Below are 26,620 nucleotides of genomic sequence, written 5' to 3'. Positions count from 1 at the left end.
GGTGTGGTATGTCATATTTGTGTGTATGCATTTGAATAACAAAAAAGTGTAATATTGTAATAATTATGTTGAAGCGATGAATTGCCGTCTATTGCCCAGCTCTGCATGGTTGGCATTATAAAGGGGGGTTTGCAGTGTGTATGAAGTTTGTGTGGCACTTAAATGTTTATGCACTTGTTACATCGACTGCCTGTGTCTGTTAGATTGTGCATGTTGCTTACAGTGCCTTGAACTGTATGACTGACTGACAGGTGAAATATGTGAAATGCTATTTTTTGCCTTTGTGACATCTGTGTTAGGATAAATCTACGTACTATGCTTAGTTTTGAACATTAATGTATACTTCTTTGTAAGTGCCCATCCCATCTTTGCACAGATTTCACCCTAAAGTTGAGGGTGGGTGTTTACTGGGTTTGTTTGGGGTTTGGGAGAGCCCATTGCCTTACTCAGTGTCACCATATAGCACTGGCTGGGCTGAGAGTGAGAACAAAACTCCTCCTGAAACAAGACGTGGCGTCATGCTTTCACTTGGATTTTCAGTGATGCATCGACATCTCATGCAGGCATTCTGTTCTTTATCTCTAGATCTAAATCTGCTCTCCTTTGTATGCAACATGATCACAAATAGCAAGCCAAATTATCAGTAGTTTTTCGTTTTGTTTTGTTTTTCAAAAGTTTGGGTTGTGTGTTTACAAGGCATTTAACTACACATATTCTTCCGTGACCCACTGGTGCAGACTCTGGCAGGGGTCTGATTCCTGTCCTGTGCAAACAACTACCTACTTGCGGAGAAAGCAAAAGTAACTATGGCTAATAAGCTCCCGTTAGAAGATTATCTCCCTTCCTGACAGCCATTTTGCCTCCTGCACCAGTGCTCTTAATACAGCTAAGTTGTTCTTTTTTCTGCATTTTCTGCCTTTCTATCAAATCTTTGATGCTCCTTTTTTGTGTGTGGTCATGTCATCTAACAGGTCACATGAATATCTATCTCGTTTGGGTGATCAGGCTAAAATAGAGCTGGGATCGCTATCGATTGGGAGACAGTCAGGTTTAATAGTTTGAACAGGACAGGAATTAGACCCCTGCCAGAGTCTGCGCTAGTGGGTCATGGTAAGTATGTTATATAAATGTAATTTTATGAAGAAAATTTCCTTATAATCCTGTGCACAGTTTTTAACCCTAAATGAGGGGTAGACTGTAACTGTATAATGGGCATTTACAGGGTAGTTTACAGTGTGGGTGTGAATGTGTACAGTTTACGTTCTGCACAGTTGACACTTGTGGCATGGTTTTGTGAATGCATGCAGTCGGCAGGAGTGTCCAAGTCAGACACTCTAGATATCCACAACAGCGCCCGGAATAGGAGGTTTGGGGATGGCGCATTCAGCGACAACAGCAACAACAGCAGCAGCAAAAACCTGCGCTGCTCTGGTTCCCAGACAGACAGTTTTGAGTCCCCTGTCCCGTCTCCTCGGAAGTCGCTGCGTAGCAATGCGCATGACAAGGTGCTGCTTCTTGTTGTAGCTGTTTCTTTGTCCGCCTTCTTTGTCTTTCGGTGCCATGGTTGTCTTTGTCTCTTTGCACCAGTCCTTCCCATGCCTGGGCATGTCTGTGTTGTACTGGACAGTCTCATGCACATGTACACATGCATTTCTTGTATATATGGTCCTGCATGTATGCACTGGCACATATGCACACACATCTGCCTGTACACACACACACACACACACACACACACACAAAGTTGTACAAACACCCTCTCCTGTGTGTGTATTCAAGCATGTTTGTGTGTTGAGGTGTCAGTGTCAACAAACACACAGGCCGTGCTCTGTGAGTGTCTGTACACATATGTATAATTCAAACCAGTAAATGCATGTGAAGACAAATGCTGCAGCATGAACATTCTTACATGAATGCAGTACTGTCTTCCATATGTTTCTTGTGTGTGTGTGTGTGTGTGTGTGTGTGTTTTGTAGAATACTGTCTTAGATCTGTTATATTCATTTTCTTGACATGTAAAATATGTACAAGACAAAAAACAAAAAAAACAACATTTTCCTTGAATTAATGGAGGGAAACTACATTCATAATGTACTGCATTTGTATTGCTCACTGGTTGCAGTGGGTGCACTATCCTGGTCCGTACTGTCAGTTCATCAAACTGGTTTCTTGATCTTTCAACTCAACTCCCAAACATTTAGGGAACAGACACAAATCTTGATGAATTTCCAGGCAATTTTTCTGATGCTCAATATGGTCATTTTCAAGCACTTTTTTGCACGGTTTTGTATTTATTCATAGCCAAAAACTTGTGTAATAAAAGTTGGCAAGTATTATTCAGATTTTGAGATGTATTCAGTGCTTTTGTTCCAGACAATGGACAGTGATATTTAGAATGGTGTAAAGATTAACAGATGAGGCAATTGATTGTTGTAAATATTAACAAGTGAAGCAATTTGTGAATGATTTATGTCATTCTTTCAGTTTGTATATCATCTCAAGCTTCCCAGGTAGGGAAGGTTGGACAGGCTGTGTGTTTATTGATTCACGGCTGGATTGTATTGGTGACCGAGTATGTTTGTATGAACATGATTTAACATCTTTGTGTGTGTGAGTACCATTGCACTGTTTATCTCGTTTGACAATATTTTTGTATGAATGCAGTGTTTAACAACATTAATTGTGTGGGTATCATTGCAGTGTTTACGTGATTTAACGATGTTGTGTGTTTGAGTTTTATGTGATTTAGATTCATTGTTTTGTGAAAATGAATGCAGTGTTAGTGTGGCTTAATGATATTTTGTGTGAGTACCAGTGCAGTGTTAGTGTGATTTAACAATATGGTGTATGTGTGAGAATGAATTCGGTGCTTGTGTGATTTAACAACATTGTGTGTATGAATACCAGTGCAGTGTAACTGCGATCTAACAGTACTGTGTGTGTGAATACCAGTGCAGTGTAATTGCGATTCAACAGTATTTTGTGTGTGTGAGTACCAGTGTGGTGTTTTGTGTCTGACCCAGGTGAGGCACAGCATGCCAGTTCTGGACATCGTGGTCGACAAAATCTTCCGTTCCCGCAACAAGAGTGCCGAGCGTGCGTTCAGCGCTGAGAGACACTGCTCTGGGGATGACGTGTGGTGTGACGAATCTCCTGGTCATGGGGTTGACAAAATGGTGAGACCCATGAGTGCCATGGCAACGGTTGCCACGCAGACACCCCCACCCATTGTAGCACCAGAAGCGCAGACTGTGAAGCACCCGTCCCGTCCCTTCGACCCGGGCAGAGCGGACACCAGGTTCGCTCCTTACAAACGTGACCACGAAGCGGACAGCAACAACGGCACGTGGCCCAAGTCTCGCACCAGTGTCGTGATCACATCCACCGTGCCTTCCACAGTGACGCTGGCTCCCTCCAAGGAGCGCCCCTCCATTATGAACGACCCCTCCTTCTTCCAGCCCCCCCCACAGCAGTACACCACCGGTGCAGACACCAGGGACCAGCATGCAGCGGACCGCCTGGACCCGTGCCATTCTGAAGCGGGCGGTGTCAAGAGTCCCAGCAGGGTTGTGTCCCCTCAGCCCATGATCCCATCATGCAGAGCGCCGCCCAGTTTCTCAGTGAGGATGACACAGGGTCCGTCTCTGGCAGTGGTCCGGCCCACCATTCCTCGGCCCTGGCCCCGGCCCGGGCCCCCCAACTACCAGCAGTCCTCCCAGCATTCCCGGCACCCCCAGGACGCTCCCAGCCTGCCCTGCCACAGCCCCCACGTCTGGCGCCCGCCTCCCCCCCATCCCCACGCACAGTATTACCCCCCCCACCCTCGCCAGCCAGTGCCCAGGAACAGTAACTGCCGATCGTACCCCGGCTCTCCTCCCCCTCAGCAGATCATCCCGAAGGCAGGTCCAAACCACAACCCTTACAGTGAGAAGAGTCCTCCAGGCCTCCCAATGTCTGGTCGGCCGTCCCACCCCCCACCTTACTCACCCACGTCGTTGTCTCATGAGGACGGTGTGCGGGGCAGGGCGGTGCCTTCAGAGGGGCGTTACTCTGTGGAGTTTTCTGACCTTTCTGGGGAGGAGAGCAGGCCTGCCTCGTCCATGGGGTCACCTGTCGGGGTGGGGATGCCTCCTCACCTGCCACCTTCCTCACCTCAGCATCTCTACGCTGCCACCAGGTGAGCTGACCTTGAAACAGTGTGGTTGTTACCACAGGTGGTAGTTTTCTGAAGTATGTAGTTGTTCCACATAACCCATCGATTATCATCTTTGCTGTTTACTTGTATTTGATCATTGATTCTTCCCTGGCTGTCTGATTGATGTAAAGTCAAGTCAGCGTAACCTCTTTAAATGAGAAATTTAAGTGTTGGTGTGTATGGTATTCATAGGATAGGTGATACCGTGTGTAAGTTTTTTTGTGTGTTTTCTTTTCTTACACAAACAAAACAAATGTAGATTAACTAGTTCATGTTGGCAGGACACTTTTACTGAGTGATGTTTCATGCAACAGGTTTCTTTAAAAATTTGCAATTATGTTATGGTCTGATTTGTTTTTGTCAAGATCTCTTTGATTATTGAGATGTATTATGATGTTTTGTTTTTGTGCAAAGATTTATTGATGAAAATGTGTAAATCTTAAATTATGTTATGGAATGATTTGTTTCACTGTTTGTTTTTGATAGGATGTTTTGCTTTTATGCAAATTTATATGGAATGGTTTAAATCACTGTTTATGCGTAAGATTTTCAGCTTTTATGAAAAAGATGTATTACGGAAAATTATTAAGGAATGATTTATGTCACTGTTTTTTAATGTTTGTCTACTGCATTGTGCATGTTCCACTCGACTATATCCATTTATTGTTTATGTGTCTTATTTTACTTTGTTTTATTTTAATTTTCCTCAAGGCTTGACAAAGCTTGTTGGGTTACACTGCTTGTCAGGCACCTGCTCAGCAGATGTGGTGTGGCGTGAATGGATTTGCAGTGATGCTGTGACACCTCTTTAAGTAACTTTAAGTAACTGCATGTTTCAGTTCCTTCACCAACCAACATTCGGGTCGAGTGGTGATGATGAATCCTCGCTACAGCTCCCCACCAGTGATGTGTGCAGCGGTCAGTCCGGAGCCAGAGATAGAGCGGGCCCTGTTCCATCCCTTCATGCCTGGACACACCTCCCCCTGTCCCTCCCAGCAGGTAGGTCTTGTGTTTGTGCCTGGACACACCTCCCCCTGTCCCTCCCAGCAGGTAGGTATTGTGTTTGCGCCTGGACACACCTCCCTCCCCCTGTCCCTCCCAGCAGGTAGGTCTTGTGTTTGCGCCCGGACACACCTCCCCCTGTCCCTCCCAGCAGGTAGGTCTTGTGTTTGTGCCCGGACACACCTCCCTCCCCCTGTCCCTCCCAGCAGGTAGGTCTTGTGTTTGTGCCTGGACACACCTCCCTCCCCCTGTCCCTCCCAGCAGGTAGGTCTTGTGTTTGTGCCCGGACACACCTGCCCTGTCCCAGCAGGTAGGTCTTGTGTTTGTGCCTGGACACACCTCCCTCCCCCAGTCCCTCCCAGCAGGTAGGTCTTGGGTTGTTTGTGTTGTATTGTGTTTTATTGTGTCATGTTGTGTTGTGCTGTGTTGTGTTTTGTTGTATTGATGGGCGTAATAGCTGAATGGTTAAAGCGTTGGACTTTCAATCTGAGGGTCCTGGGTTCGAATCTTGGTGATGGCGCCTGGTGGGTAAAGGGTGGAGATTTTTACAGTCTCCCAGGTCAACATATGTGCAGACCTGCTAGTGCCTGAACCCCCTTCATGTGTATACGCACGCAGAAGATCAAATACGCACGTTAAAGATCCTGTAATCCATGTCAGTGTTTGGTGGGTTATGGAAACAAGAACATACCCAGCATGCATACCCCCGAAAATGGAGTATGGCTGCCTACATGGTAGGGTAAAAATTACAGAAATGGTCATACATGTAAAATGTTAAATGTTATATGTTTCTCTGAGTCTGTGTGTGTGTGTGCCTGAAATCTGATTGAATGACAAAGGAAACAAATGATGAGCACCCAGTGGCAGCCATCAGTTGGCTCTACCCAGGTAAGCAGCCTGTTGTGTAAATGACTCCATGTTTGTAAAGCGCTCAGAGCTTGGTCTCCGACTGAGGAAAGGCGCTATATAAGTATCCATATCTATCAATCAATCAATCGTGTTGTGTCATGTTGTGTTGTATTATGTTGCGTCATGTTGTTTTGTGTCGTGTTGTATTGTGTTTTGTTTCATTGTGTTGTATTGTGTTTTGTTGTGTTGTATTGTGTTTTGTTGTGTGTTGTATTGTGTTTTGTTGTATTGTGTTGTATTGTGTTTTGTTGTGTGTTGTATTGTGTTTTGTTGTGTTGTGTTGTATTGTGTTTTGTTGTGTTGTATTGTGTTTTGTGTTGTATTGTTTTGTTGTGTTGTGTTGTATTGTGTTTTGTTGTGTCATGTTGTAGTGTATTGTTGTGTCATGTTGTGGTGTATTGTGTTTTGTTGTGTCATGTTGTAGTGTATTGTGTTTTGTCATGTTGTGTTGTATTGTATACTGTTATGTTGTTTCATGTTGTGTTTTTTATATATTGTATTGCATTGTTTTATCTGTATTGTATTGTAAATTATGTGTACACAACGAGATTCCTCCGTGTGAAATTCTGGATGCTCTCCCAGAGAGCGTGTTCCCACAGTACAGTGCAGCCCCCTTGTTCTGTTTCTCTGTGCAAGTGTGTTTGTTCTACCGTCAGTGGGCACTTTTCTACAGAATTTTGCCTGGGACAACCCTTTTGTGGCTGTGGGTTCTTTTACCTCGGTGTGTGGATGCTGGACACCGGACCTTAGTTTATCGTCTCGTCCAAATGACCAGCATTCAGACCACCACTGAAGGGCAAGTGTAGGGAGTTAGCAAAAGTCCCGGTTCCTGTATGGGACTGGAACCTGTGGACATTTGCTTCCTAGCCAGGCACATTACCACAGGGCCACAGTCCACCATTTGGCCTCAGTTTATGTCTCTTGCAGTGTTGAGCATTGGTAAAGACTGATACTGTTTTGTGTCTCTTGTAATGTGTAAGTTGTGCTCTTTGTGTTTGGACTGTGTCATAAGCTGTGCTCTTTGTGTTTGGACTGTGTCATAAGCTGTGCTCTTTGTGTTTGGAGTATGTCATAAGCTGTGCTCTGTGTGTTTGGAGTGTGTCATAAGCTGTGCTCTGTGTGTTTGGAGTGTGTCATGAGCTGTGCTCTGTGTGTTTGGAGTGTGTCATAAGTTGTGCTCTGTGCGTTTGGAGTGTGTCATAAGCTGTGCTCTGTGTGTTCAGAGTGTGTCATAAGCTGTGCTCTGTGTGTTTGGAGTGTGTCATGAGCTGTGCTCTGTGTGTTTGGAGTGTGTCATAAGCTGTGCTCTGTGTGTTTGGAGTGTGTCATAAGCTGTGCTCTGTGTGTTCGGAGTGTGTCATAAGTTGTGCTCTGTGTGTTTGGAGTGTGTCGTAAGTTGTGCTCTGTGTGTTCGGAGTGTGTCGTAAGTTGTGCTCTGTGTGTTCGGAGTGTGTCGTAAGTTGTGCTCTGTGTGTTTGGAATGTGTCATAAGCTGTGCTCTGTGTGTTCGGAGTGTGTCATAAGCTGTGCTCTGTGTGTTCGGAGTGTGTCATAAGTTGTGCTCTGTATGTTTGGAGTGTGTCAAAAGCTGTGCTCTGTGTGTTTGGAGTGTGTCATAAGCTGTGCTCTGTGTGTTCAGAATGTGTCATAAGCTGTGCTCTGTGTGTTTGGAGTGTATCATAAGTTGTGCTCTGTGTGTTTGGAGTGTGTCATAATCTGTGCTCAGTGTGTTCAGAGTATTTTGTAATCTGTGCTCAGTGTGTTTAGAGTATGTTTAAGTTGTGCTCTGTGTGTTTGAGTATGTCATAGGTTGTGCTCTTTGTATTTGGAGTGTGTCATAGGCTGTGCTCTGTGTGTTTGGAGTGTGTCATAATCTGTGCTCAGTGTGTTCAGAGTATGTTGTAAGTTGTGCTCTGTGTGTTTGAGTATGTCATAAGCTGTGCTCTTTGTGTTTGGAGTATGTCATAAGCTGTGCTCTTTGTGTTTGGAGTGTGTCATAAGCTTTGCTCTGAGCGTTCAGAGTGTGTCATGAGCTGTGCTCTGTGTGTTCAGAGTGTGTCATGAGCTGTGCTCTGTGTGTTTGGAGTGTGTCATAAGCTGTGCTCTGTGTGTTTGGAGTGTGTCATGAGCTGTGCTCTGTGTGTTCAGAGTGTGTCATAAGCTGTGCTCTGCATGTCTGGAGTGTGTCATGAGCTGTGCTCTTTGTGTTTGGATTGTGTCATGAGCTGTGCTCTGTGTGTTTGGAGTGTGTCATGAGTTGTGCTCTGTGTTTGGAGTGTGTCATAAGCTGTGCTCTTTGTGTTTGGATTGTGTCATGAGCTGTGCTCTGTCTGTTTGGAGTGTGTCATGAGTTGTGCTCTGTGTGTTCGGAGTGTGTCATAAGCTATGCTCTGTGTGTTCAGAATGTGTTATAAGCTGTGCTCTGTGTGTTTGGAGTGTGTCATGAGTTGTGCTCTGTGTGTTTGGAGTGTGTCATAAGTTGTGCTCAGTGTGTCTGGAGTGTGTCATAAGTTGTGCTCTGTGTGTTTGGAGTGTGTCATAAGCTGTGCTCTGTGTGTTTGGAGTGTGTCATGAGCTGTGCTCTGTGTGTTTGGAGTGTGTCATAAGCTGTGCTCTGTGTGTCTGGAGTGTGTCATAAGTTGTGTTCTGTGTGTTTGGAGTGTGTCACAGGCTGTGCTCTGTGTGTTCGGAGTGTGTCATGAGCTGTGCTCTGTGTGGTGAGTCATAAGCCGTGTACTGTGTGTTTCAGAGTTTCATGGGGGTGGATCGCATCACCCCCACACCCAGCGAGGAGTTTGGTGTGGGCCGGTACAGCCGCCCCCCCTCCCACAGCCCCCTGGGCCCCCCAGTGTCAGAGATGGACTTCCACCACATGACTGCTGGGGGGCAGACCAGGCAGGACCGACGTATCCGCATTCCTTCTGGCGGCACCAGATCTGGATCTGTGGAAATTGGTATGTCACAGGGGAGGGGAGGTAGGTCCCAGAGGTCCTTAGTGACAGAGTTAGAAAGGAGACCAGCTGGTGATGTCAGTTATTAATGTTTTTTGGGACTGGCAAAAAGAGAAAGAAAAAAAAAGGTTAGGTCCCATGAGTCTTTAACCTTCATATGGAAGTGAATTCACAGCCGCTGTGTCTAGGGCTCAGCATAGGAAGGCTGGTCCCAGTCCTGTTCTTCCACCATTTTTACCTTCCCTGACCAAAGTCAGGTACCTGTTCACACCTGGGTGGAGTGAAGAAAATCTGAGTAAAGTGCCTTTCACAAGGACACAACACCATGTCCAAAGAGGGCCTTGAACCCTGATCACTGGTGCACTCTGGACCAGAAGTCCAACACCAAACTGATTGTGCCACTCCACCTTGGAGTCTAAGTGAAGAAGTGTTAAAAAGGACCATTTTCTTGTTCCACAGTCCGTCAGGTAGAGTGCACCTGGGATGTCCATCTTTTCAGCACAGCTACACACACTGTCAGGTAGAGTGCACCTGGGATGTCCATCTTTTCAGCACAGCTACATACACTGTCAGGTAGAGTGCACCTGGGATGTCCATCTTTTCAGCACAGCTACATACACTGTCAGGTAGAGTGCACCTGGGATGTCCATCTTTTCAGCACAGCTACATACACTGTCAGGTAGAGTGCACCTGGGATGTCCATCTTTTCAGCATAGCTACATACACTGTCCATCAGGTAGAGTGCATCTGGGATGTCCATCTTTTCAGCATAGCTACATACACTGTCCATCAGGTAGAGTGCACCTGGGATGTCCATCTTTTCAGCACAGCTACATACAGTCAGGTAGAGTGCACCTGGGATGTCCATCTTTTCAGCACAGCTACATACACTGTCAGGTAGAGTGCACCTGGGATGTCCATCTTTTCAGCATAGCTACATACACTGTCCATCAGGTAGAGTGCACCTGGGATGTCCATCTTTTCAGCATAGCTACATACACTGTCCATCAGGTAGAGTGCATCTGGGATGTCCATCTTTTCAGCATAGCTACATACACTGTCCATCAGGTAGAGTGCACCTGGGATGTCCATCTTTTCAGCACAGCTACATACAGTCAGGTAGAGTGCACCTGGGATGTCCATCTTTTCAGCACAGCTACATACACTGTCAGGTAGAGTGCACCTGGGATGTCCATCTTTTCAGCACAGCTACATACACTGTCAAGTAGAGTGCACCTGGGATGTCCGTCTTTTCAGCATAGCTACATACACTGTCAGGTAGAGTGCACCTGGGATGTCCATCTTTTCAGCACAAATACATACACTGTCAGAGAGCCAGCACAAGTCTGTCTCTTTTTACCTAATTTGTTTGTGTACATGAAGAGAAGAGTGGGGTTATTTATCACCATGCTTGAAAGGATGGTATGAATTGTGAGCAGTGGTTGGTACATTGAGGATTTCTTCTTTATGTGTGTTACTGGGTTTCAAATCATATGTTCACTCTCTTGCATGAGGGAGTCGTTTATGTGTATGATCATTTTTACCTCACTGTTAAGGAAGCCATCCTCCATCTTTGTGATAGTGCATGCATGATAAGTATTTTTGCCACGTACTGAACCCTGACTTGGATTATATGTCTGTAATACGTGTTGTTTGATGTTCTGAATGTGTATGCACATGAAGGAAGTTTAGACACAAGCAGATCTGTACAAATGTTGACATCAGTCTGATTGGGCATAATTTGTTCGATTCAGTTTTATTGTGCATTGGGGATTATTCGTTTGATTCAGTTTTGTTGTACAAATCTTCCAACTCCTTAACACTCCAGACCAGTTTCCCTTCCCTCAATTTCACGTTCCATTCCCCGATCCCCATAACCGTCTATGAATAAAGGATATTGAAAAATTCTGATGTGTGGACTTCTCATGCCATGGTGAATGAATGTTCCAGTGGTGACACCACTAATGTGTTGACATTGACTTCAGTTTCAGATCGGAGCAGCCCAGTCTCCTCTGTAATACGTTCCGATGGCACAGACTCTCACAGAGGCAAAAGGTTCTCGCTGTCGTCCAGTGCAGATGACTACTTTTACAGGTAACAGTGGCTTGTACCTTTGTCAAGTACTGTCTTATACACACTGCACAAAAAAATTAATGACCAGTTCATAAAACTAGGTATGTTTTCATAGTTCAGTTCAGTTCAGTTACTCAAGGAGGCATCACTGCATTTGGACAAATCCATATACGCAACACCACATCTGCTGAGCAGATGCCTGACCAGCAGCATAACCCAACATTTTCATATAAAAAAATGTTGATAATCAAGAGATAGCGTAAGTTGTGGAGAGTGTATTTGGACTAGCACTGCACTCACATGGAACACACAAACAGCTGTTTCAGGTACACATGCACCATGAACAGCTTGAAACACTTGTTTGAAAAACCAGTGTTTCAGCCAAACATTTACATTACTAAGTGGCTCATAGACAATGACTTTGGGTTTTCCTTGTAAATAAGGGAAGTGCATGTGCAAGAAAGCGCCAGTGGTTATGACTGTTGCATATTAGATTGGCTGCAAACACAGATGTTTTGACAAAAAAATTCATCAGCATTTCACCATGCCCCCGACAAGGCATCTGTGCAAGTTTTCAAGCGGTCCTTAACTTTTTTGTCAACCTTGTATTTGCATGATTGAGTTTGTAGAGTAAGGAGCAGGAGGTAGACCACTGTATCAAAAGATTGAGCCTTACAGTTTACAGATTGGAAGGTGCAGTAGTGTTGTTCACTGTGTGTCACAAAAGTTGGAAACACTTGTCCCTTTGTGTTTAGAGCACTGTATACTGTGTCATTAACAAAATTGAATATGACTATTTCTGTTTGTTTTCTGTGTGTGTGTGTGTGTTTTGATTATTATGATAACAGACCCAGTGTTGCAAAACGCACATAAGTTTGCCATTTCTTATTTTAATAATATATATATATATATATATGTTTTCATTTTTTTGTTTATTTATTTATCTGTCTATTTATTCATTTATTTATTTGTTTATTTATGCATCCACTTACCTTATGTCTGCTACAGTCCCAGACATCACAAGACCCGAACCATTATATTTGAAAAGAGCTCAGAGCCAGTGGGCTTCCAGATACAGAGGGGCCCAGCGGGTGGTATCTTTGTGTCTGTCGTCAATGACAACAGTCTGGCCTCGGAGGCGGGGCTGGAAATTGGGGACCAGCTTCTGGAGGTGTGTATCTGTGTGTGTGTGTGTTGGGGGGGGGGGGGGGGGGGATGCATGTTTGTGTGCGAGTGTGGTGTGTGTGTGTATCTCTGTGCGTGTGTCTGTGAGTGTTGGTGTTGGTGATTGTGTGCATGTGATTGTGAGAATATGTATGCATTTGTATGCATGTGTGTATGTTTGTGAGTGTGATTGTAAGAATATGTATGTATTTATGTGCATGTGTGTTTGTGTGTGTGTGTGAATTTTGAGGGTATGTGTGTGTTGGTGCATACATAGTTGTGTGTGCATGTGAGTGTGCATGTGTTTGTGCACATGTGTTCTTGCTGTCTGGTTTAGCTTTATATCCTCTGTGTTTAGATCCATACCCATACAAAACATACATCTGACTATTGAGAGGCTTGATTCTTTGGTTCCTTCCAACAGCAGACATTTGTTCACACATTCATGTATACTAATTTTATGCACATATATCCACACTTAATACATACACAAAGTGTATGTTCATGTACACAGAACTCTCAAATATGTGTGCACTTACTTGAATGTGCAAACACATGATGCATCCACACACACACACCTAGTACTTTTGTGGAAATTTTCAAACTGAAAATTTGCCTGTGTCAGGAACTTCCCCCTTTGCATGTATTTGAACCATACCATCCAAATTAATTAGAGCATTTGTAGTATTCTCAAAGGTGGAATCAGATGAAAAAATTAGGTTAAAAAAAAGCTTTAATTACACATCCTTACCGTACACCATTGGTGCAAACAGAAGAGGGGTCTGATTCCTTGCAGAAATCAAACCCCAGCCAGAATCAGCACTATTGTGTCACGGTAAGTATGTTGGATTAAACCAGTTTCAGAAAAAAATAAGTTCCTGCATAGGCCAAAGGAAATGGGAATCAGTTTTATAATATTATTATGTATGAATTTATTATACACGATAACATTGCTGTTGCCTACCTTCAACTAATCATCTGTGTGTTGATGAATGTATATGTTGTTTTTTTGATGAATGTTCATGTTGTTATACCTTGATGGTTGTGACAAACAGGTGTGTGGGATCAACATGCGTAACGCCACTCACGAGCATGCGGTGACTGTTCTGAGGCAGTGTGGAGAAAACCTGTCCATGAAAGTTCAATACAACCCAGAGAGTGAGTCTGTGCGAGTTATTGAATGTCAGTGGTGTTGTGTTACCTATTCATACAGCACTGAATTTCTCTCATGCACATGCAGATGAATACACACACACACACACACACACACACACACACACACACACATTCATGTACACACTCACTCTCCTCTCACTCACTCTCACACACTCACTTGCCCACACTCACTTGCATTCACTCATTCATTCTCACTCGTTTGCTCACACTTCCACACTCATTTTTCCCTCTCTCTCTCTCTCACACACACACACACACACACTAACTTACTCACTCAGTCTCCCACCCACCCACTCACACACACACACACTCAAACACCCACACACCCACACACCCACCGACCCATTCACACACTTACTTACACACTTGCTCATTCACTAACCCACCCTGCCTTTCACACACACACTCACACACTCTACTCACCCACCCAAACACACATGCATGCCTCAGCCCCCAGAGAAGTGTTGTCATACCTGTCACTGCATGTTCACCTTGTTTCATTCACTGCCCTGTGTGCGTGTGTGTGCAGAGTACATGGACGACGACAGTGCCAGCACCATATCCATCATGTCGCCCATGAACCCTTCCCCCTCACCCACCCACTCCAAGCTGAGCTCAGGGGACAGCAGCCAGTCCACCCCCAAACACCACACCCCTCAGCACTCCCACTCCAACAGGTCAGTGAGGTCAGAGGTCAGTCACCCCTCAGCACTCCCACTCCAACAGGTCAGTGAGGTCAGAGGTCAGTCACCCCTCAGCACTCCCACTCCAACAGGTCAGTGAGGTCAGAGGTCAGTCACCCCTCAGCACTCCCACTCCAACAGGTCAGAGGTCAGTCACCCCTCAACACCCACTCCAGCAGGTCAGTGAGGTCAGAGGTCAGTCACCCCCCAACACTCCCACTCCAACAGGTCAGTGAGGTCAGAGGTCAGTCACCCCTCAACACTCCCACTCCAGCAGGTCAGTGAGGTCAGAGGTCAGTCACCCCCCAACACTCCCACTCCAACAGGTCAGTGAGGTCAGAGGTCAGTCACCCCTCAACACTCCCACTCCAAGAGGTCAGTGAGGTCAGAGGTCAGTCACCCCTCAGCACTCCCACTCCAACAGGTCAGAGGTCAGTCACCCCTCAACACTCTCACTCCAACAGGTCAGTGAGGTCAGAGGTCAGTCACCCCTCAGCACTCCCACTCCAAGAGGTCAGTGAGGTCAGAGGTCAGTCACCCCCCAACACTCCCACTCCAACAGGTCAGTGAGGTCAGAGGTCAGTCACCCCTCAACACTCCCACTCCAAGAGGTCAGTGAGGTCAGAGGTCAGTCACCCCCCAGCACTCCCACTCCAACAGGTCAGTGAGGTCAGAGGTCAGTCACCCCTCAACACTCCCACTCCAACAGGTCAGTGAGGTCAGAGGTCAGTCACCCCCCCCAACACTCCCAGTCCAGTAGGTCAGTGAGGTCAGAGGTCAGTCCACCTCCTAAGACCCCAACGCAGCCACTCCAATAGTCCATCCCAAACACCACCTTTAGTCTCCGGGGTCAACTGTTGTGCAGGCCTGCTAGTGTATGTTGTCATCATTGTGTGTGTTGGAGAGAATGTGTGTTTTTCTTTTCTTTTTTTCTTTCCATTTTTTTTTTTTATTTTTTTGAAAATAAATTGTTTGCTGATCAACGACGGGAACAACAGGCATAGTCTGTCAGTGAGACAGAGATAAATGATATCAGTGCTTCATTTCTGCCTCTAAGGCTTTTACCTCCACCCCTAATTGGTAACTTTGTGGTGGGCTGCGCTATGCGCAACATCATTTGATTTGATTTGATCTCACCCATGTACAGTATTATAAAAACATGTGCATACTTGTGTTTTCCAGCTCGGCAGATGGTACCTACGAGCGCCCCCATGTGGTTCATTTCAAGCGCAACAAAGGGGAGAGCGGTCCTGGCTTCACTGTTGTGGGTGGGAACGCTGTGGGCATCTTTGTGCACGAGATTCAGTCCGACTCCTCTGCCGCCTCTGTTCTGCAGCGGGGGGACATGATACTGGAGGTAAACTGCTGGTTAACAAGGGGGGAGGGTCTGTGTTGTACATGATTGTTGGATCTGTTAACATGGCTGATGGGGTCTTCTGCTTGTCCTCTGTTAACAAGCAGGTTGTCCTCAGGCAGACTGCATTAACACAGTGTGAAAGGATTTAGTTTGTCTTGTTCAGTCATCTGATTTTACGTGTTGTGACAGTGTGAAGGACTGTTGTTGATGACACCAGTGACATATTAGGAAAGCTGGAAGTAAGAGATCATATGTTTGTATTTGTATTTGTATTTCTTTTTATCACAACAGATTTCTCTGTGTGAAATTTGGGCTGCTCTCCCCAGGGAGAGCGCGTCGCTACACTACAGCGCCACCCATTTTTTTTGTATTTTTTCCTGCGTGCAGTTTTATTTGTTTTTCCTATTGAAGTGGATTTTTCTACAGAATTTTGCCAGGAACAACCCTTATGTTGCCGTGGGTTCTTTTACGTGCACTAAGTGCATGCTGCACACGGGACCTCGGTTTATCGTCTCATCCGAATGACTAGCGTCCAGACCACCACTCAAGGTCTAGTGGAGGGGGAGAAAATATCGGCGGCTGTGCCGTGATTCGAACCAGCGCGCTCAGATTTTCTCGCTTCCTAGGCGGACGCGTTACCTCAAGGCCATCACTCCACATGTTGGGTTTTTTTTGCATTATAATGATGTGAGTATTATATGCTGTTGTTTTTTTGTGCAGTATAATGACGTGAGTTTCCAGTCCCTGACAGCAGAAGAAGCGAACCTAGAGCTGAACAAACATTGCTCTGTGATGAGAATGACTGTACTGAACTCCATTCCTAGTGAGTGGTCTCCATGGTGCTTCTCATAAGTGTCTGTCTGTGTTTCAGCATTATCAGAGTGTTCCTTTCTGTACAGTCAGTGTGTGTGTCTGCATGATCAGTGTGTGTTTGTTTCTTTCTAGTTCTACATAATCAGTGTTTGTTTTTTGCATAATTTGTGTTTCATTCTATGTCTTTAAATGGTGATGTCAGCTGTTGAGAAAGGGATTGTGACAGGAAGCTCTTCTCGTCCTGTTTCTTGTGGATTCTGTGTCACCATCTAAAAAAGTTCTTGTGCCTCTCTGTCCTTGTTTTGATTTGTGTTCTGGATCCTGTGTCACCATCAAAAAAAGTTCTTGTGCCTCTCTTTCCTTGTTATGATTTGTGTACTGGATCCTGCGTCACCATAAAAAAAAGTTCTTGTGCCTGTCTTTCCTTGTTTTGATTTGTGTACTGGATTCTGCGTCACCATCAAAAAAAGTTCTTGTGCCTGTCTTTCCTTGTTTTGATTTGTGTACTGGATCCTGCGTCACCATCAAAAAAAGTTCTTGTGCCTGTCTGTTCTTGTTTTGATTTGTGTACTGGATCCTGCGTCACCATCAAAAAAAGTTCTTGTTCCTCTCTGTCCTTGTTTTGATTTGTGTTCTGGATCCTGTGTCACCATCAAAAAAAGTTCTTGTGCCTCTCTTTCCTTGTTTTGATTTGTGTTCTGGATCCTGTGTCACCATCAAAAAAAGTTCTTGTGCTTCTCTGTCCTTGTTTTGATTTGTGTACTGGATCCTGTGTCACCATCAAAAAGTTCTTGTGCCTCTCTTTCCTTGTTTTGATTTGTGTACTGGATCCTGTGTCACCATCAAAAAGTTCTTGTGCCTCTCTTTCCTTGTTTTGATTTGTGTACTGGATCCTGTGTCACCATCAAAAAGTTCTTGTTCCTCTCTGTCCTTGTTTTGATTTGTGTTCTGGATCCTGCGTCACCATCAAAAAAAAGTTCTTGTTCCTCTCTGTCCTTGTTTTGATTTGTGTGCTGGATCCTGCGTCACCATCAAAAAGTTCTTGTTCCTCTCTGTCCTTGTTTTGATTTGTGTTCTGGATCCTGTGTCACCATCAAAAAGTTCTTGCTCCTCTCTGTCCTTGTTATGATTTGTGTACTGGATCCTGTGTCACCATCAAAAAGTTCTTGTGCCTTTCTTTCCTTGTTATGATTTGTGTTCTGGATCCTGTGTCACCATCAAAAAGTTCTTGTGCCTCTCTTTCCTTGTTATGATTTGTGTACTGGATCCTGCAGTCAACTATTTTTTCTCGCATGTACATGGCTTTGTGTCTTGTATTGATGATGATAGTTCATGTGGAGTCAAAAGGTTTGTTTTGTCTTTCTGAACTTGGTAACATTTTTATTATTGTGAAAGCTAACTTATTCGTTTGTTATTTAGTTATTTTTTCCCCCCAGATTGTTTTACTTCCATGTGTGTCTGTGTTTGTATCAGAGTACCAGCTTGATTGTAAGTGCTTATCTGAGTGCATGCACGCTTTTGTGTGTTCATACATGTGATGAGGGAGTTGTGACTGTTACACCATTCTGCTCTGTGAGAAGCACTGCTCAGGCAACACAGTACAACACAGCACAATGCAATACAATGCTATTATACATCTTCATTCATTCATTTGGATATTGCACATCTTTTCATGCCTTTAACCTCCAAGCAGTTCTCAGGCATTCATTCAAACTGTTTTTTTCAATCTTTTAACAAAATGAAAACAATTATAAAAGGAATATAACTCCTGATAAACCTTTGGGTGACCTGACAAAGTTTCGATGTGGTTGGAGCACATTTTTTGCAAGTTTTGTCCATGATCATAGCTAGAAAGTAATGTTTCACTATGAGCCAAGCATCAAACAAACAGTTTGGAGATTTCTTCATTTCTTTTGATCGTGACTGTGATGTCCAGAATGATCATTGTAACCATTGGCAGGTAGGGCAGTATGTGAGTGATCCACACAATATCACTCCTTTATCTAAAACGGCTGATATAACCACCATTGACAGGTAGGGCAGTATGTGAGTGATCCACACAATATCACTCCTTTATCTAAAACGGCTGATATAACCACCATTGGCAGGTAGGGCAGTATGTGAGTGATACACACAATATCACTCCTTTATCTAAAACGGCTGATATAGCCACCTTTGACAGGTAGGGCAGTATGTGAGTGATCCACACAATATCACTCCTTTATCTAAAACGGCTGATATAACCACCCTTGACAGGTAGGGCAGTATGTGAGTGATCCACACAATATCACTCCTTTATCTAAAACGGCTGATATAACCACCATTGACAGGTAGGGCAGTATGTGAGTGATCCACACAGTATCACTCCTTTATCTAAAACAGCTGATATAACCACCCAGCTTGTGAAGGAAACACAAGCTATACCCTGGCAGTGCTGAAAGGGCCAACAGACATGTTGGTGTAGCAGACTTGAGGTGATGCCTCTGACTGGAAAGTGACTGTCCCATTCATGGTCTGGGATTTTTCTTTTTCACAGTGCATCCTTATTCTTGTTTTGTTTTATTTTGTAATGAGCAAAATACACAGATAACATCAAGAGTGGACAGATAACATCAAGAATGCACAGATAACATCATGATGCAACACAAGGCAACGCAATGCAACACAACACAACACAATACAATGTCATTGAGGAAAACATCGTGAACAGAGGTGGATCTTCTCTCTTCAGAATGCAGCAAAACACAAACAAACAGACACAGATAGATATCTCTTTCCAGAGTACAGCCGAATCCAGACAATACCAGGGGACCACTTCTTTGTGCGGGCGAACTTTTCACGTGAGGGTGAGGGAGACGGGGAGCTGGGCTTCGCCAAGGACAGCATTCTGATGGTGGAGGACACCATGCATCGCGCCACACTCGGCCTCTGGCGCGCATGGCTCCTCGACCACCACGGCAACAAGCTGCGCTGTGGGTCCATCCCCAGCAGGTTCAGGTGAGGTGAAGCTGAATCAGGGACACACAGAGAGACAGAGAGAGGTGGAGACACAAAGAGAGACAGACAGATAGACAGACACAGGCAGAGACCCAGAGAGAGAGAGACAGACACAGGCGGAGACAGAGACAGACAGACAGAGACACAGGCAGAGACAGACTGACAGATTGACAGGCAGAGGCAGACCGAGAGAGAAACAGACAGACAGAGGATGAACTGTTGACCTTTAACCTTAAACTTAAACCTTCAGACTGGATGATGAACTGTTGACCTTGAACCGTAACCTTTAACCGGCAGACTGGAGGATGAAGTGGTGCTGAGGCGCAGTCACTCGGAGAACCTCAGCCTGGGGGGCAGTGAGGAGGGCAAGGGGTCGTGGCGAGGTTTGGGGTCGGCCAGACGTAGCTTCTTCCGTCGGCGCCGCCATCACCGCAACAGCTCCAAGGACAGCCAGGAAGGGTCGTTCGCCGAGGCCTCGCTCAACAGCGAGTCTGTGCCCATTTTAGACGGTGAGGAGAACAAGCTGTTTTACTTTGACCTTGAATGCTGAACCTTGGTGAAATGAGATCAGTGTGGCCATGGCTTTGAAGTGTAATTCCTGTTTTCTGTGTGAGTGTAAGTAAGGCAGTCCCAAAAGGAAGCTGTTTTCCGTGTGAGCGTAAGTAAGGCAGTCCCAAAAGGAAGCTGTTTTCCGTGTGAGCGTAAGTAAGGCAGTCCCAAAAGGAAGCTGTTCTTGGTGTGAGCGTAAGGAAGGCAGTCCCAAAAGGAAGCTGTTCTCTGTGTGAGTGTAAGTAAGGCAGTCCCAAAAGGAAGCTGTTTTCTGTGTGAGCGTGAGTAAGGCAGTTCCAAATAGGAAGAAGTTGGGTTAAAGAATGGTGACTTACACCCAGACTTGTAATCTCAGTTTGATCTCAGTGAGGTGACAGCCCTTCACTGACAAGCATACTCATTGGCAGGAGTCAAGGGGCTATTATTGTTTTTTTGATGAGGCAAAGACACACAAATCAATAATTGTTTATTTCTTTTCCAGCAGTATTATGTGAGCTTTTATGTCCATCAACACTCATAAAATGGGGTGGTGGGTGGGAGGGGGATGATGGGGGACTTTGGGTTCCTGCATGCTTTTTTTGTGGAGCAGATGATATAATTTATCCTCACTCTTTGTTTCAGAGTCTATCTTTGGCTACACGCAAGTGGAAAAAATTGAATGTAAGTTGTTTGATTGCTATGATACTGGCTGGTGTGTTCAGATGTATGTGCCTGTGTATGATTGATTCTGTCTCACGATGCAGTAAATCAAGGAAGTGTAAAATTACCTCCAAAGATTGAGGAGTAGGTTTTGTTTTGCTTATTTTATTTTAAAGTAAAATTACTTCCAAACCAAGAGAAAAAGATTGTAATCAAAACTGGGAAGATATGAGAAATACTCAGAATGAAATATTGGTTTATGTGGAATATCTGATTGCTAGTTTACTGTCTTCTTCCCAGACGTGCTTCTTCTGCCTGTGTCAATTTTTATTGAACCTGGCAAATGTCAAAAACAAAATTCTGCAGAGTTATTCCTTGGGGAAATTTTAATGGTTTTAAGTTCTAACTCTCAAGACAGTAGCATTGTAGATTATGATTTGTCTGCAAAAGAGACTGGGTCAAACAAAACATAAATCTGAATTACCAGAACAGATTGATAGGAACTTTTTGCGATGCTGGTCATTCTATCATCTGTTTAGGAAATCCATTTGATTAGAGGTGAAGAAAAGCAAACAGTGTGCATCATTTAGGTGTTGTGATGTATGATATGTATAATGAAAGTTGTGTGTGACTTTTTTCTATGTGTGTGAACGTCACTTAGTGTTTCAGTGTTTTGCTGGATGTCCGTGTAGGGTTATGCATGCAAGTTGTTGATTTAGTGTTAATATACATGTTCCACATGTCAGTTTTCTTTGCATATTGCAAATTGAGTGTATTTGGTATAGAAAAGTGCTATATATTACCATGATTATTATGTGTGTAACAGGTCAGCAGACAAGGCCTGTGGTGCTGTTAGCTCCCCTGGCTGACCCCCTGATCAGGAAACTGGCGTCGGCGTCTCCTGACAAGTACAAGTTCTGTGAACCTCGTAAGAACCCCATTTCCTTGTACAGCACACTGAGTATGATCATAGTATTGTCTTTAAGTCCATCAATGATGATAATGATATTATGATATTAATTGAAATTGAATACAATTAAACTGAATTTAACATTATCATTAATGATAATAGTAGTAAAAGTATTCATGTAGCGATAAATCTTGTTGGAAACAAATCAAGCATTTTCACACCTACCTTTGACATGCATGCATGGGAATGAAAGACAAAAGGTATGAGTGCATCAAGGTATGTGTGCCAGAGAATCTACAGTGCACGCACAAAAACAAAAATTGTTGTTGTTTTTTCATTTATTTGTTTATTTCATGTGCAAAATATTTTGCTGATAAACCAGGTACAAATTGACTACTGCAGAAAGCACATTTCCAGATTCTGTAAGAGCAAAATTTATCTATGGAGCAGATACAGCTCTTGATCAAAGTTTTACAAAATGAGACAGTAGCTGCAAGTAATGAAACCTTATGTTACATCACATTCAGGCATTCATGGGGAACATTTGACTTAACACAATTTTTAAAGCAATCATATGATTTTTCTCTCTCTCTTTCCTTCTTTTTTTTTTTCTCTCTCTCTCTCTCTCTGATCTTCACTTGTGCATACACACACACACACACAACCAACACACACAACACACACACACACACACAACAAACACATACACACACAACAAACACACACGCACATGTGCACCAGTCTTTTTCTTTTTTTTTAATAATTTTTTTGTGGCCTCAGTTGCATGTCATGTGTGGGTTTTTTTTTTGTGTCTTTTTTTTTTCTTCATTGGCCAAAAAAAACACCCTAAAACCTTTTTTCCTTCTGTTTTCTTTCAGGTTTTTTTTTGTTTTTGTTTTTTCTTTTTGGGTTTTTTCCCCCCCCCCCCCCCCGTTTTCTATATAACATGTCAGCTTTCGATTTATACATTGTTTCTAAATGTATTCAAAGTAGTATTCTTCCGAATACACTAAGTTCTTTGTCTGAATATTCGGTTTTCATGGACAGTTTCAGTGAATATTTTAACATTCTACATGTGTAGCACCAGTCACTCTACAAAGATGAGGGCTGCAAGATTCTGCTGTGTGTTACAGGCATAGCGTCAGGTGTGCTGAAGGACCTGAAGCAGGGTCTGGCACAGGGCCACCTGGTGGACTTCTGGATGAAAGAGGATCACTTTGAGTGCATCCAGGCCAGCAGCATCCGTGACATTGCCAACAAGGTAACTTGTATCTCTGGAGTCCGTCCGTTATCGTCCCAGGGTCAGCGCTCTGTCTACTGTCTTGGCCCAGTTATGTGGAACACACTGCCCCTCTCAGTCCGTTACGTGGATTTTGTATTTGTATTTGTATTCTTTTTATCACAACAGATTTCTCTGTTTGAAATTCAGGCTGCTCCCCCCAGAGAGCACATCGCTACGCTACAGCGCCACCCATTTTTTTGTATTTTTTTCCATGCGTGCGGTTTTATTTGCTTTTCCTATCGAATTGGATTTTTCTACAGAATTTTGCCAGAAACAATCCTTTTGTTGCTGTGGGTTCTTTTACATGCACTAAGTGCTGCACACGGGACCTTGGTTTATTGTCTCATCCGAATGACTAGCATCCAGACCACCACTTAAGGTCTAGTGGAGGGGGAGAAAATATCGGCGGCTGAGCCGTGATTCGAACCAACACACTCAGATTTTCTCGTTTCCTAGGCGGCCACGTTACCTCTAGGCCATCATTCCACAAAAAAAAAAAAAAATGCTACTGTTTCACACACGAATGAAAGAAAGAAGAGGCAGAGGGAGAGGCACCTGACATTTCCATCGACATCAAACACCACAGAGTGCAACGTAAGGCACTGTGTGTGTTGACACAATGAAATCAATAACACCACTGTTTGACTCTCCAGTTCATTAGAATGTGTGCAGAAATATGCCTCTTCCATTCTGCCTACCGTCTTGATTATATGCTTCTTGACCTTCTGCTGGCTCTGTGTGTGTGTGTGTGCGTGTGTATGTGTTTGTGTGTGCACACTTGTTTTGTTCTTAATGAATGTTTATTTTTGTATGTATCAGATGTGGAAATGCCACAAGCTTCTTGCCTTGGAGATGTGAGCATCAGTCTGCATGATTATCATTATCGTTATTTGAAGTGGTAGTAGTAGTATTGTTATTACGTAAAACACTAGACTTTTGAAAAAAGATTTGTATAGATAAAGAAAAAAGTGAAGGAGTCAGAACTCCTCCCCCTAGTACTGTGCTGAAGGCGGAATGTGACAGGGACATTTGGAAGGATGATTTTTGTGTTGTTTGTATTGTAGGGGATCCACTGTGTGGTGAATGTTTATGATCCACTGTTTGCTGAATGTTTGTGTTGTTTGTATTGTAGGGGATCCACTGTGTGCTGAATGTTTGTGTTGTTTGTATTGCAGGGGATCCACTGTGTGCTGAATGTTTGTGTTGTTTGTATTGTAGGGGATCCACTGTGTGCTGAATGTTTGTGTTGTTTGTATTGTAGGGGATCCACTGTGTGCTGAGTGTTTGTGTTGTTTGTATTGTAGGGGATCCACTGTGTGCTGAATGTTTGTGTTGTTTGTATTGTAGGGGATCCACTGTGTGCTGAGTGTTTGTGTTGTTTGTATTGTAGGGGATCCACTGTGTGCTGAATGTTTATGTTGTTTGTATTGTAGGGGATCCACTGTGTGCTGAATGTTTGTGTTGTTTGTATTGCAGGGGATCCACTGTGTGCTGAGTGTTTGTGTTGTTTGTATTGTAGGGGATCCACTGTGTGCTGAATGTTTGTGTTGTTTGTATTGTAGGGGATCCACTGTGTGCTGAGTGTTTGTGTTGTTTGTATTGTAGGGGATCCACTGTGTGCTGAATGTTTGTGTTGTTTGTATTGTAGGGGATCCACTGTGTGCTGAGTGTTTGTGTTGTTTGTATTGTAGGGGATCCACTGTGTGCTGAATGTTTATGTTGTTTGTATTGCAGGGGATCCACTGTGTGCTGAATGTTTTTGTTGTTTGTATTGTAGGGGATCCACTGTGTGCTGAATGTTTGTGTTGTTTGTATTATAGGGGATCCACTGTGTACTGAATGTTTGTGTTGTTTGTATTGCAGGGGATCCACTGTGTGCTGAGTGTTTGTGTTGTTTGTATTGTAGGGGATCCACTGTGTGCTGAATGTTTGTGTTGTTTGTATTGTAGGGGATCCACTGTGTGCTGAATGTTTGTATTGTAGGGGATCCACTGTGTGCTGAATGTTTGTGTTGTTTGTATTGTAGGGGATCCACTGTGTGCTGAATGTTTGTGTTGTTTGTATTGTAGGGGATCCACTGTGTGCTGAATGTTTGTGTTGTTTGTATTGTAGGGGATCCACTGTGTGCTGAATGTTTGTATTGTAGGGGATCCACTGTGTGCTGAATGTTTGTGTTGTTTGTATTGTAGGGGATCCACTGTGTGCTGAATGTTTGTGTTGTTTGTATTGTAGGGGATCCACTGTGTGCTGAATGTTTGTGTTGTTTGTATTGCAGGGGATCCACTGTATGCTGAATGTTTGTGTTGTTTGTATTGCAGGGGATCCACTGTCTGCTGAATGTGAACCCACAGGCAGTGGAGCGACTTCACCGTCTCAAGATCTACCCCATCGTCATCTTCATTCAGCACAAAAACCACAAGCAGATCAAGTCAGTACAATTCTTCCTCTTTTTCCACATTTATTTTAATATTCATGTATTATTTGTTTGGTCGGTGGTGTAGTTTGGACTGTGGCATTTCATGAAGACATTTATGAAATAGATTTTACCATTAACTTTGTAAATATTGCGGTTCAGTTCTGTGCAGTCACTGAGAATTGCAGTGATATTTTATTTGTTTGATGTAAGTTTTCTTTAGGCAGTTTTACGAAACACATTTCTGGCCTCTTCCTACTGATTTCTTTGGGGTTTTTTTTGTTTATGATTTTTTGTTCAATTCTTCAAAGATATATCAAAAGGCATGCAATGGTTTCAGTTACATATTAAGGACAGACTGGTTGTTGTCTTTCTTATTTTACAGCTCATAGTTTTGAAGGCATCTATCATTTGTGAATTGTTTAGACCATTTCTTTTGATTATTTGGCTTGTGCTTCTTGACGGTGCTCCTTATTCTGAAGCAGCCATATTCAGTTTCAGTTTTAAGTTGGTGTCAAAAGACGCAAGTTGATCCTCTTACACTACACCACATCTGCAATTTAAAATAAACTTTTTTTTTCAAAGACGAATGCCTGACATAAGGTGAAACCCAATGTGCTGGTAGGCAGATGCCTGACAGCAGCATAACCCAAAGTGCTTGTCAGGCCTTGAGTGCATGCTTATATATGTGTGTACCTATCAGAGTGGATTTCTTTCTACATAATCTTGCCAGGGGACAACACTCTTGTTGCCATGGGTTTTTTTTCAGTGCACCAAGTGTGTGCTGCACTTGGGACCTCGGTTTATCGTCTCATCTGAAAGACCAGAGGCTCAGTTTGATTTTCCATTCAGACTTGGGAGAAAGGGCGAGAGTGGGATTCAAACCCTGACCCTCACGGACTGTCTATATTGGCAGCTGAGCATCTTAATCATTCTGCCACCTTCCTCATAGCAGGATGTTGATGTGGGGTATTTGGTGACCGCAGAGAGATCCGCGACACGCAGTTCATGCCGGAGAAGGTGAGTGGCAAGGCAGCCAAGGAGATGTTTGACCACTACAGCAGGCTGGACCACGACTTTGGCCACCTGTTCTCCGTCGTCGTGCAGGGAGGCAACCTCGCCGAGATGAGCATGCGCATCAAGGCCGCCATCAACACAGAGAGCAAGAAGCCTGTCTGGGTCCCCGTGTGCTGATGGGTCTGGGTCCTGTGGGTCTGGGTCCCTGTCTGTCTGTCTGGGTGCCTGTGGGTCTGGGTCCCTGTCTGTCTGGGTGCCTGTGGGTCTGGGTCCCTGTGGGTCTGGGTCCCTGTGTGTCTGGGTGCCTGTGGGTCTGGGTCCCTGTATGCTGATGGGTCTGGGTCTCTGTCTATCTTGGTCCTTGTGTGTCTGAGTCCCTGTGGGTCTGGGTCCCTGTGTGTGGGTCTGGGTCCCTGTCTGATTCCCTGTGGGTCTGGGACCCTGTGTGCCTGAGTCCCTGTGTGTCTGGGTCCCTGTGTGCTGATGGGTC

The 26,620-nt window shown here is 44.2% G+C and overlaps 1 protein-coding gene across 3 annotated transcripts in view; it reads left to right on the top strand.

Annotated features, from left to right (window-relative positions):
- Positions 1–26,372, top strand: part of LOC143290036 (disks large homolog 5-like) — a 54,443-nt gene extending 28,071 nt beyond the window's left edge. For 2 of the 3 annotated variants that reach the window (XM_076599361.1, XM_076599360.1), the window contains exons 15-31: positions 1,308–1,505; positions 3,024–4,177; positions 5,035–5,194; positions 8,856–9,060; positions 11,043–11,151; positions 12,139–12,301; positions 13,350–13,452; positions 14,000–14,147; positions 15,336–15,510; positions 16,231–16,333; positions 19,104–19,320; positions 19,618–19,829; positions 20,491–20,529; positions 21,335–21,436; positions 22,552–22,679; positions 25,019–25,128; positions 26,100–26,372. In XM_076599361.1, coding sequence (XP_076455476.1) covers positions 1,308–1,505; positions 3,024–4,177; positions 5,035–5,194; positions 8,856–9,060; positions 11,043–11,151; positions 12,139–12,301; positions 13,350–13,452; positions 14,000–14,147; positions 15,336–15,510; positions 16,231–16,333; positions 19,104–19,320; positions 19,618–19,829; positions 20,491–20,529; positions 21,335–21,436; positions 22,552–22,679; positions 25,019–25,128; positions 26,100–26,307 — 3,534 coding nt within the window. In that variant the 3' untranslated portion in view covers positions 26,308–26,372. The remainder of the gene's footprint in view (positions 1–1,307; positions 1,506–3,023; positions 4,178–5,034; positions 5,195–8,855; positions 9,061–11,042; positions 11,152–12,138; positions 12,302–13,349; positions 13,453–13,999; positions 14,148–15,335; positions 15,511–16,230; positions 16,334–19,103; positions 19,321–19,617; positions 19,830–20,490; positions 20,530–21,334; positions 21,437–22,551; positions 22,680–25,018; positions 25,129–26,099) is intronic. The other variant, XM_076599362.1, reaches the window with a different exon arrangement.
- Positions 26,373–26,620: the final 248 nt, after the last annotated feature.

This window comes from Babylonia areolata, chromosome 1 (genome assembly GCF_041734735.1).
Source record: "Babylonia areolata isolate BAREFJ2019XMU chromosome 1, ASM4173473v1, whole genome shotgun sequence".
In the NCBI taxonomy this organism is placed as follows: Eukaryota; Metazoa; Mollusca; class Gastropoda; order Neogastropoda; family Buccinidae; genus Babylonia; species Babylonia areolata.
Note: the sequence above shows the minus strand (reverse complement) of the source record. Positions and strands in the feature narration are given on the sequence as shown.